A 12877-nucleotide genomic window follows, 5' to 3' on the forward strand; every position below is an offset into this window, starting at 1 on the left:
TTAAAAGTCACCTCTAGGGTGACAAAACTGGGGAGTGGCAGTTCAAGCAATTCCCACTGTGCCACAGGTGGAGCGCATATCCCACTACAACATCAGAGTCCAAGAAAGCAGCCCAAGAAAGAGTTCAAGAAAGTAGCCCAGCCAACCCACTCGACAAATATGTATTTTCTACCACTATTCAGGCACAATTCTGGGCACTGAATGGATTAGACACAACTCTGCTCTGCTGGAGCTTATTTTCTAAGTACACTTCCAATAAATCAGTAAATAAATATGTTGGCAAGATAATTCAGATGGACACAAATATAGCAATGAAAATAACAGACAGCAATATACTAATAAGTAGCCAGTTAGACATTCAGGAGAGCGCTCTCTGAGAAGAAAACCTTGAGCAGAAGTGAGAATAATGATACAGAACTGGTCAACTAAAGATTAGGGGGCAGCATGGGGAGGGACGCTTCCATGGGGAGGGAAGACCTAGTGGCTAGAATAGAAAGAGAATGAATGGAGATGATCAGGGGTCTCAGAAGCATCAAGATCTAAGGATTGTTAACTTTGTGGGGAAAAAAATTAATACTGATACTACGCTATTCTTCACATATAAATGTGGTAGTCCTAATTCAATTCCTGGAGGAAAAAATGATTTGAATCAAATGATTTGATTTGAACCAAATGAAATGCCAGGCATCTGCTTTGCTATCTCCTTGTTCACACATTGTTCCCACATGTCTGTAAAGAAGGCCACCCAACCTCCAGACAGCCTACTACAGGAGAACAGAGACACTCACATCAGACACTAGTCTGTTTTTAAAGTACTATATTTGAAGCACCTTTAAGAAGCATTTAAACTCAACAGAGCATCCCATCTCAAGGTGAAGAGGGAGACAGAGTTGTCAATTTTTCCAAATGTATTTGAACTTAGACCCAATTTATTGCATAACAGCTACTCAAAAATCAGAGAGTTGAATAAATGCCACCATGAAAGAACATTCTCTTATAATTTAAAACATACAAATTTCCAAAAGTGTGAATGAGTTAATCAGATTTTCTGATAGGTATGAAAACATAACTGTGTTTTATAATTATGTGACATTTCCAAAAAGTCATTCAGCTGTGGGTATTTGTGATTGTCATTTTATAAATACATCGAACAGATTCAATTTACAATGTCTAAATATTTGGATGCCTGTGTTTTGAACACTAGCCTAAATTAACTCATGCCTTGATTTCTTATTCCAGCTGGTGTGTGTCACTGTAAATAATATAAACACAAAAAGTAAACAGGAAAGAAGTCATGTAACCAATAAATGGCTACTCTGAAATCAGATTCTACAGATCTTAAATTATTTTGCAGTAAACTAATGAGGGGAATTTTATCATCTTATAATTTATCTTATTTTCTGCAAGGTGAAGTAATAGGCACAAAATAGCACACTTTTTTCCACTTAGGTTGAGAGACTGTTTTAAGGCATTCAAATTTTAAATTTGTAGAAGCAATCACCAGAGGGTAAACTAAAATATAATATTTGTTCATCAAAATGTCTAGATTAATTTTTCAAAGTCTCTATTTTTTTGAATGGGGCTATGTAAAACTAAATATTTTAATTTGGCATTTTAGTTGTATAATAAATAGGAATTTTAATGAAAACTTTTTGAACTGAAATGATGTTTGTAATAAATCTTTGAATTTTAATTCCAAACATATGATCATTCTAAAACTTGAAAATGACAGAAGGAGATAAACAGGATTTATCTTAGGAAAGAACTTTCTGAAAAAGCACTAATCATTCAACTAACTCGGTCTAAAATGCAATTATTTTGAGCAATTTTGGTATGTAAACAATAAAGCTGAGTGGATTTATTACTGAACTGACTAATTTTCTTTTTTTTACCAAAATTAGTACCCCATATACATACGGCGTATATATATATATATATATATATATATATATATACACACACACACACACACATACATATATATATATTCAATTGAATAAATATGAAATGAGTAAAACGTAATTTTAATGAGGTACACATTAAGAAATTCAAATTGCTTTCCAAATACCATTGATTTAAAATAATTTTAGTTAGAACATTTCAAAATATATAAAAAATAGATTTTTAGTCTATATAATACTGTCATTTAAGATGACTGAAATTTTATATTTTCTTCTATTATTTTATGAAAATTGCTCATAACTATTCTTTCAAAAGGCAACAAATGAAAAAAGTGTCCGACAAGATGATGGACAACTATTATTCTCCAAACCCTATATATAAAGAAAAATATCTATATTCTACCCATATTCTTGGTTTGCAGCTTTATTCTCAATTAAGGTAGCTGTATCCCTGCTGGCTTACACCTCCATCGGGATCAGCACTGCTGGTTTTAGTTTTACTTAATTTTTCTATCATTGTTAAACAAAGCATAAATGTCCATCCATGAATCAAAACTTCAAGGAAGGTTGGACAAATGATTATAATCTTAATAAGAGCAAGGATTACATCTGTCTTGTTGACTATTGGATCCTAAGGGCCAAACACAATGTACTTTCTTGTAAATACTGTGTGAATACAAGAATGAAGGAAGGAAAGAAAGAAGATGAAAATGTAGAACAAGGGCTGTGGCGAGGGGAGGGGCAGGGGTAGCTCAGTGGTACAGAGCGTTTGCCTCAAACATGTGAGGCACTGGGTTTGATCCTCAGCACCACATAAAAATAAATTAATAAACAAAGATATTGTGTCCATCCACAAGTAAAAAAAAAAAAAAATTTTAATGTAGAACAATTTAAATGAAAGTGAGAAAACTAACAAAGCACATTCCCTAAGGTTGCCATATTTGGCTAATGAAGATGCAAGATGCCCAATTTAATCTTCATTTCAGATAAGCAATGAATAATTGCTTAATCTAAGTATGTCCCAAGTGTTGTAAGTACTGCACATGTATTATTTGTATACAGTATACATATTGTTTTAAATTAAAATTTTACTGGGAATTCTGCTTTTTTAGCTGATAATCCTAATGGTACCAAATCCACATAAAATATTGCACAACTACCAGGAAGTTGTTAAAATGTGGAGTGCAGAACTCATGCTGTGCAACCATAGAGGAGTGATGTTGGCAAAGTGATCACGTAAGGCAGATGCAATAAACTCTACAGAAAGAAAACTTCCATCCTTACATCAGCAAGACAATGACTAACAAAACCAAAGGGGATGATGTGTAACAGAAGGGAAAGGCTTAGGAACAAGGCCAAGAGACCGTTGTCCCAATCCCAGATCTGCTGAGCCATTTTAGACAAAAAGGATGGAATTATTTCCTTGGGTCTTCCTTTTTTTATAGAGGAAAATAACTGGACTCTTTATAGATTTCAATGCTCTGAGAGAATAATTTGGTTTTAAAACCCAACATCATTTACCTATAAAGCATAATTTTCTAGGGAAAAAACAAACACTTTTAATTGGTATTGCAATGTTACAATCATGTGCCACAGAACAAGAAAAGTAATGTTACTGGTTCCATGTATTTTTTTTTTAAGAGAGAGAGAGAGAGAGAGGAGAGAGAGAATTTTTAAATATTTATTTTTCAGTTCTCGGCAGACACAACATCTTTATTTTATTTTTATATGGTGCTGAGGATTGAACCCAGTGCCCCGCGCATGCCAGGCGAGCATGTTACCACTTGAGCCACATTCCCAGCCCCTATGTATTTTTAATTTGGATGAATTTTTAGAGTATACATTCACTTTATCACAAGTGGACCTTTTTTATAATTAGTACGAAAATTCGTATTACAGGTCTATAGTTGGACATGCCTCACATCCTAGAGTTTAACACTATAAACATAATACAAAATATGGTGAGTTTGTACTCATCTGGTTCAAATAACAGGGGTCCCTTTTGTAATCCCTTTAAAGCCCAGACAACAAATCTACAAAAAAAAAAAAAAAAAAAAAAAAAAAAAAATCCTAATATCATCTCTTAATTCTCACAAATATTTTATAGATATGACACAAACAAAGGGCAGTAAAAAGGGTTTTGAAACATTCCATTTAGGTTTTTACAGAATCCTAGCCAATGTCCCTAAGGCAGAAATGATTGAGGAATGACATTTGGACAATTCAGGGAAAGATGACAATATTACAAAGTAGAAAAATTTGAGATGGCCCTCAGGAGAAAGACTAATATATTGATTAGTCAGCTAAGAAAATTTACCTTTTAGTCTATAATAGAAGTGAAGGATGTGGAGAACTATTCTTGGGGATTTGGCTAAGTGACAAACCTGAAAGTGACTGCCTTCTTCCTGGGTGGCTTTAAATGTTTCCTAATCTTCCTGAAAGTGGCAGAGACAGACTCTGGCTGTCCTGCAGACACTGGCCAACTCAGCTCCTTCCCCATCCTGTGCTGCAGGTGCTCCTGCTCCTCAGGAGGGCACCAGGATCAGAGCAGAGGTTACCACATTCCCACAGGCTCCAGCTCCTGAGACCCAGCCAAGGAGGAACACCCCCATGTTTGGAAGGAGGAAATGAGGCACAGGCCATGTTTCTGCTCTTCCTGTTGCCAGGCATAGTGGGGGAGGCATGGCTCCAAAGTGTTTTTTGGAGTCACTCCAGGAAGCTGAGCCCAAAGCTTGCTCCTTGAATCCCTGGAAAAATTTTATAAGCACCTAATTCCCACTTTAAGTCCCTTGTAGTTATCAAGATAGAGGGTTTCCAATTTTCTGCCAGTGAACCCTGACCAGTACAAACATATCCAAGGTCTTGCTCCATATTTCAATGACTAGGCTACTTCCTGTCTGATGTAATTTTCTTCTTCAAAACAAACAAATACTGCAGTTTAAAGCCCTTCACACATTAAATGCATGTTCTTGTAACTGAGTATAAATAAGTCTTAATGATTCTCTCTACAGGAAAAAAAAAAAAAAAAGTCCCCTGAGTTAGTTTGCACTGATTATGTTTTGCAAACTTACCTGCTACAGCTGCATCCAGTTCATCATCATCATCGAAGGATTCCTGCATGGTAAAGTCTCTTAGAGGAGACAGTGGGTAAGATGTATTGAGATTCAAGCCCAACATGAAGTTGTGCACCTTCCCAGCACGGCCTTCTCTGGTATTGAATAAAGCTGAATCACTCACCAAGGCCATTATCATACGATGCACCCAACTTGCTTGGTTATCATTGTGATACTCCCTTTCAGCATCTTCATTTTCAGTACCTAAGGGAAAAAGAAAAGATCATCACACACACTCCACAATGCCCTTTTAAAAAAGAGATCTTCCTAGCGGCTCAGGAGACTGAGCCAGGAGAATCACAAGTTCAAAGGTAGTCTCAGCAAAAACTTAGCAAGGCCCTAGGCAACTTAGTGACACTCTTTCTCAAAACTAAAATTAAAAAAGGGCTGGGGATATGGCTCTGTGGTTAAGCACCCTGGGTTCAATCCTCTGTACCAAAAATAAAGAGAGATCCTTTCTGGCTGATCAGATGTTAACATGAAAAATAAAGCTCTATGGCTTTTGATTTAACATATTTTTTTGTATAAATCAATGTAGTAAATAATCACTTTTGTTCTTAAAATGTTCTTAGTTACCTTTTACCTGCAAGCAGGGTAAAAGTTGTATTCCTGACAGTAACACTTGGTCTATTCTTAAATTTCCAGGTGAACTTCTTCAATTTTCCCCCTTATCCTCTCTCACAGTATTTTCTTCCATTACCCTGGCTTCACACAGATACATACACACATATGTGCATGCATGCACACACACACACACACACACACAATTCATATGCACAGTAGCTATCCTATCCTCTGTAGTTCTTAATTTTTCTTAAGAATCTTTATTCTGTTTAAAAAACAGTAAGGATTATGGAAATTGAAGAGAATGAACTACAGGATTTAACATACACTTGTTCTTCAATAAACGTTCTTATGAATCAGCCAATGACCTGTCATTTCATCCGCGCTTACAAAGTTTGAGGACTTAAGACTCTGTAATTTAAACAAATGCCTTAAGTTGGTTTAAAATTCAGCAATGATCCAAAGAAGCAATTTTAAGGGACTCTTTCCTGAAAACCTATGCACACATCACAGCTGCAGGGAAGCTATATTGGGTTCTCACTTGAAGCACCAGAACTAGAATCAGATTGCCTGGTCCCAATTCTCTCTCCACTATTGACTACTTACCTGCACTTCCCTTTTTCCATTTCCTTATCAGTAAGCCATGTAAGGTTGTCATGAGGATTATGCACCATGTAAAGTTCCTAGAGTGCATGGCCATATTAAATTCCTGATAAACACTACTAGCTAATAGTAGAACAATTACAGCAGCAGCTGCAGCTCAATCACCATTATCAGTAGTATTGATTCATAATGAAAATCAAAGAACACTTCATGGTAGAGTATAACTGCACCTTCCTAAATACCTTCTGTCATGATTTCCAGGAACTCTGTGTTTAAGTATATAACCTTATATAAAACTCTGGGTGTATGTTTTAAATGAAAGGAGAATCTACATTCGAATGTTAGAATTTTTTATAAATATATATTAAACACAATAAAGCCATAGTAAATACTGAATTTTTTTTATCTTTGTGAAGATTAAGCTGAAGATTAAGCTGAGATGAGGAAATGAAGGGATCTTCCTTTTGGTAGCCAATCCAGGTGACTATGTATTCATTAAAAGCACATATATTATTTTCTACTCCCACACTTTTCTAATGCCAAATATGACAAAGAAAATATTTCACCAAAACAAATTAGGTTTTACATGATTTATATCTCAAGTTACACAGGATATGAATAAGATACTCAGTTATTTCCAAAGATTTAGGGCTTCTTATTATTCATATTATTCTCCTTTAGTACAGCCTGACTTCTGTACCAGCAGAGAATCTACATTCTTTATAATACATTTGCAAATGGCAAAACTTGTGAGACAAACCCAGCAGTCAACAGATATGTATTTATTGCTTGTAAGCTATTATATTAAATACAAGCTTCTATTTACTTAGTTCTTTACAATTTAAAAGCATTTTTGTAGGCATTTGTTACTTTGATGATGATTATAATTAGTTTTGTAAGAGCAAGTAGATGATTCCACTATATACTCGAAGGAACTCAGGTTAGGAATGCCCCTTGTTCAAAATCATATGAGTAAAAATTAAGGATCCTCAAGAGAATAAAAAAGAGAAAACTAGGAGAAATTATTTGAAAAAAAATTATATCTGGTAAAGGATGATTATTCAAAATATACAAAAAAAATTGAAACTCAACACTAAAAAAAAAAAAAAAACCTGATTTTTAAAAATGGGCCAACAAACAAACTGAACAGACATCTCTTCAAAGGAGATACGCAGATGGTGAGTAAGTACATGAAAAGCTGCTCCACATTACGTGACATCAGGGAAATGCAAATCAATACAGTGAGACACCACTGCTTGTCTATCAGAAGGGCTCAAATCCAAAACACTGATAGCACCAAATGCTGGCCAGGAGGCAGAGCCACAAGAACTCTCATGCATCAATGGTAAAAACACAAAATGGTACAGACACATTCGAAGACGGTTGAACAATGTTTCTAAATACACTCTGACCCTGTGATTCCGAAATCGTGCTCCTTGGATTTACCCAGGTGACTTGAAAAATTTATGTTCAGATGAAAACCTGAACATAGATGGGTATAGTGGTTTTATTCATAATATCTCAAACTTGGAAGCAATCAAAAAATCTTTCAGTAGGTAAAGGGATAAATAAGCTGATACATTCAGACAAGGAATATTATTCAACACTAAAAAGAAAGGAGCTATCGAACCCATGAAAAGACAGAGAGGGACCTGAACATGATAAGACAATGTGAAAGAAGCCAATCTGAAAAAGCTACCCCTGTATGATCCCAGCTACTTTCAAGCCTGGAAATGGCAAAACCATGACATTTGTAGTATGACTAGTGCTCACGAGTGCTTAGAAGAAGAGATGAAAAGGCATGTTAACATCCACAGTCATTTAAAGGAATATCAAAGGCTAATAAGAGAACCTCAAAAAACATCCTAAATATCATCCTCTAATCCCTAATACTACTAACACCAAAGCGGCGGTGTTTAAAGAGTTCTCGAACTTCTCAGCCTTAAAAACCAGCAAGAACTGCAGAGATGATCAAATGTACTGACGGCCAACTATAGTAATTTACTTAATAATTGACAAACCAATGTCATGTCTACTAGGTTGTCCCTAGATCAATACATAATTAATTGTCAAAATACCAGGCATATAATGTCTATTCCTTTGGCACTACCTATCTTCCTTCATTAAAAGGAAATTCAAAGGACTGGGGCTGTGGCTCAGTGGTAGAGCGTTTCCCTTGCATGTGTGAGGCACTGGGTTCCATCCTCAGCACCACATATAAATAAAAAAGATATTGTGTCCATCTATAACTAAAACACAATTTTTTTTTTAAAAAAAGGAAATTCAAAATAAAAGCCTTCAACAACTAAGGATACATAAAATTAAAAATTTTAAATGAAGGAGCTAGGAAAAGGCTCATTCTTCTGAGGCCTCGGTTCTTGCCTAATGAGAGGCTGCTGTATTTGGGTAAATCACTAGCTGCTTGAAGTGGCAGGACAATGGGTAAGTCAGGACTGAAATCTGGTTGCACTCTACTATCCACACCCAGTGCCTGATCACAACTTTGCAGGGAAGGACTTCCCCTTTTTCATGTTCACAAGCCACCCCACACTAGCCACACCATGGCCCAAGCATCTCACTGTTTTGGAGAAGGCACCTTTTCTCTAATTGGCACAAACTCATCTTCTGAGGAAGTAATAGCCTCATTATGAAAAGAAAATTTCAATTTTAGTGATAATTAGGCAAGGATAAAACAGGTTATTCCTATATATACACCTTTCTTGAAGAATTCTTTAAGACTTGAAGATACCAAATGCTTTTGAACAAGAAAGCATTTGATATCTTCTAAAATCTACATGGGGGGCTGGGGATGTGGCTCAAGCGGTAGCGCGCTCGCCTGGCATGCGTGCGGCCCGGGTTCGATCCTCAGCACCACATACAAACAAAGATGTTGTGTCCGCCGAAAAAACTAAAAAATAAATATTAAAAATTCTCTCTCTCTCTCTCCCTCCCTCCCTCTCTCACTCTATCTTAAAAAAAAAAAATAAATAAAATCTACATGGTCATATGCAAAATGTAATGGGACAGGATCATCCAGTTGCTATAAAGTCTTCTCTTTGGTTGTTTTTGTTTGTTTGTTTGTTTTTGGTTGGGTTTGCCTTTGCTTATTTATTTTTATTATTGAGAACATTTTTATAGTTATTAAAAAATTATGTTAAAATGTAAAGTCTCTCCATTTTACCACAGAACAACAAAAGATTACATTGCAACATGTATGTTCACTTTATCCTTGCTCCAAATCCATCACTGACCATTATGATCCACATCAAACTGAAAACTACCTTGGCACAATGTTAAAGAGCTCAGATACTCCCAAGCCCTGTGTGCAACATGTGCAACAAATTCTTGATAATCTTGTCCCACTTCATCACAGATTTATTCCTAAGAGGCAAGGGGTTGGCCATGGTGTAAGGCCTGAGAATGGAATGAAAGTATAATTTTTCAATGTTACTTACTAAAATTTTAAAAGATAAAATTTTAATTTCAAAGTCATCTAAAAATTTTCCTAAATTGTTGTATCCATGCTGATCAGACTACCACCCCCAATTTGCTCAAATGAAATGGTTTTGAGGGATTAAAAAGAAAGAAGGGGATATCTATCTGCTGCCTATTCTAGGAAGGATGCAATATTCAATCCTCTCAAGAGGAAGTGACAACCCTGCACTCCACTGCTTCCACCACCAGCAGCTTAAGAGGGAGACAATCGGACAAAGCCTCCAAGTCCTCTTCTTAGGATCTCTGTCAGGGACACTTCCAACTCCCTTACCTTTGGGTTCCTGTGATTCGTCATCACTATCCGAGCTATCATTACTCACAATATGCTTTGCTGTGATATTTTCTGTGAAAAGAAAACAAAACAATTGAAGCATCATCTCAGGGATCAAAATTCACAATTAAATTTATTATAAAGAAGTAAACTAAACAAAAGCACAGAACAAGATCTAAAAGATCTATGCATAAATTTAGACTGATTGTTAATCTAGATTTATTAGGTTAACTAGCATTTCCTAATTCTCACTGGAAAACAAAAATCTCCCAGGACATTAAAATTAAATTAGGCTAAATGGATTCATTCCTAATTTTAAAGGGAGAATTTTTATTTGTTAATCTTGATGTTAATAATAATAAATCCTTGACTGTATCACTAAATGGTGTTCATGAAAAGGGATAAAACCAAAATATACTAGGGGACTAGAAAAACAGTCTCCACAGAACAAATAAAAGATTCCAATATATATTATCATCAGATTTTTACTAATACTGAAAAATCATCTGTTAAAATGAAATGCACCTTTTGATATCAAGAATTGGTGCTTCCTTATCTAGAAAAAAAAATAGTCTGAAGTAGTAGAATGGAAGAACCATTGGAGAACAAAGAGATTGGTTAAATTTTGATAAATCAGGTAAGTGTTTCTAAACTTGACCTGTTTGTGATCCCGTAAAGTTGGTGAGCTCATCTGCTCACTTGCGATAAGAACTTAGGAGTCATTTTCATTGACTTTATTCCTCAGCTCTGGGCAGAGATCTCTTTAGCCAACCCTAAGTTCCATGAGGATGAAAATAATGTCCTCCTTGCTCATTTCTGCCTAGAGCTTGGTTTGTGCTCCATACATTTTCATTAACTAAATAAATGAACTTGATCAAAATGCAAAAGATAGTAATAATTATTGGTTCTTCCTTCAGAACTTACTAAAAGACCAGCTATAAAAACTAAAACTAGCAACTTTAAATCATTAATGCAAATTTAGTAAAATATAGCATAATAACTACTTATTTTTTCAATAGAGCCCAATGATCATTTTCATGATCACCATTTTTTAAAAAATCAAACTTCCTTTAAACATTTATATAAAACCAGTCTTGGTAGTAACTCCCCACCCTTCTGTTACTAATAAGTTAGTAAATAAATGCTTTTTAACTATAAGAAATTAGCTCCCTATTTATACATTCTATTGACAGAACTATTGTTGAGACTTTCAACTCCAAGAAATATAGGCAAGGCATCGGCTTTTCCCATATGACTCTACATGTTAGAATCACAGAAATAGTTTGTGCCCAAATGACTGAGTGTGCAATGAAAAGATCTAGATCTAGATTTTACTTTTACTAGAATGATTTATAGAATTCAGTAAAATAAAATGTTAACAAGCTAATATTATAATTTATTTCACTTTATTACTGTGACAGAAAGTAATCTTGTTGTATAAAGGAGAGGGCAAATTAACGACAATCTACTCCAAATGTCACATGCGTTGGGGGTGTGTCTGATGCTACATGTATTTTCTTTCCTTGAACATTTCCTTTAGTCTCTGTTGTACTTTTGTTTGCTGACTTTGGTCATACTTGATGCTCTGATTTAAGAAAACTGTTCACCAAAACATTGCCTTCATTCTAAAGAAGTGTTCATGGCATGAAAAGCTAAATATTCTGAACTTTCCATTTTTGTATGTCCACTATAATACATAGCTCTCTTTTCAAAAGCGTAAATTAATTCGCAAAACTCCTTTGATAAAATAAACAATTTCATTTAAAGTTACTAGATTGTGGTACAATTTGCCACAAGGTCTTTCTTCAGAAGGGAGAAAACAAACAGGAAGACAAACCAAGGCCCAGCACCCGTCTAACAGGCAGACCTCAGTCAGCCAAGGAGGAAACAGTCACCAGGAGTCCTTGGTGGCCCACAGTGGCCTCTCTGGTTTCATGGCTGGAAACCTTTACGTAATCTGAGGTACAGGTAACTAACGTGCATCCTGTGGACCAGTGAATGCCAAGCACACCATATTCCACCTCAGTCTACACAGAAGAAGTAACTAAGCTGCCAGACTCCTGGCCTCAAAGGGACCTTCTCAATAGGGAGTCTTCTCGGACCATTTAGGATAAACTTCTTCCTCTTCCCTGGCCTTCTGCCATGGTCTGCCCATTTCTTGTGTGTTATTTCAGTCCTTTTCTCTTCCTGCCTTAGGAGAATAATAATAATAAACCTGATTTATCTGAATTATTCAATAGAGAAGGAGTTCAGGAAGCAAGCTTCCAAACTTGTAATTCTTCTGTTCACCTTCCTTCCCTCCATCCTCCCTCCCTTCCTTCCTTGTTCAAAATCCTCACATAATTTAGGGAACACTGAGGACTTCCACAAAATTACGGTTAAGAACAAGACATTCATCCAGGATAAAATGTTTATTAAAATACATCAGGCAAGGTCACTTCATCTCTATACACTTTGCTTTATTGTTTATCATGAGGGGGACACCGCCTGGATTACAGGTCACAGCAGGCTCAGGAGAGCCACTCCCTTCCCACTTGTTACCTGATGAATGCCCAGGGGACAGGAGCAACACCTGCACAAGGTGCCTTTTCTGTTTGTTAGTTTGTTTGTCCTCATTTTTTATGGGAAGATATGTGCCACTAATGGAATTATAAGATCATTTTTCCATTTCTTACTAAGACCCAAAAGTACAAATGATACTCTTAAAGAAAATACTAAGGAACGTAGAAATTGAAATGCACTATATATGAATATCAAGTAAAATATCAAATCAATTCTTGCAGGTGATAACATTTCTTTGATCACATTTGAGTGTTCTAATTAATGTCACAATTATGTTTTTCATATAAAGCTGGGCGCAGTGGCACACACCTGTAATCCCGGCAGTTTGGGAGATTGAGGGAGGAGGATTACAAATTCAAAGCAAGACA

General features: G+C 35.8%; 1 protein-coding gene across 1 annotated transcript in view; it reads right to left on the reverse strand.

The window, feature by feature from the left end:
- Positions 1-12877, reverse strand: part of Pla2g4a (phospholipase A2 group IVA) — a 128456-nt gene that overhangs the window by 20837 nt on the left and 94742 nt on the right. Inside the window, exons 13-14 of the mRNA XM_046462691.2 lie at positions 9948-10019; positions 4973-5218 (exon numbers count right to left, since the gene is read on the reverse strand). Of these exons, the coding sequence (XP_046318647.1) occupies positions 4973-5218; positions 9948-10019 (318 nt within the window). The remainder of the gene's footprint in view (positions 1-4972; positions 5219-9947; positions 10020-12877) is intronic.

The sequence above is a fragment of the Marmota monax genome, unplaced genomic scaffold (genome assembly GCF_021218885.2).
Source record: "Marmota monax isolate L192 unplaced genomic scaffold, Marmota_monax_Labrador192_F-V1.1 WCK01_AAM20220418_F8-fsc00250, whole genome shotgun sequence".
NCBI lineage: Eukaryota > Metazoa > Chordata > Mammalia > Rodentia > Sciuridae > Marmota > Marmota monax.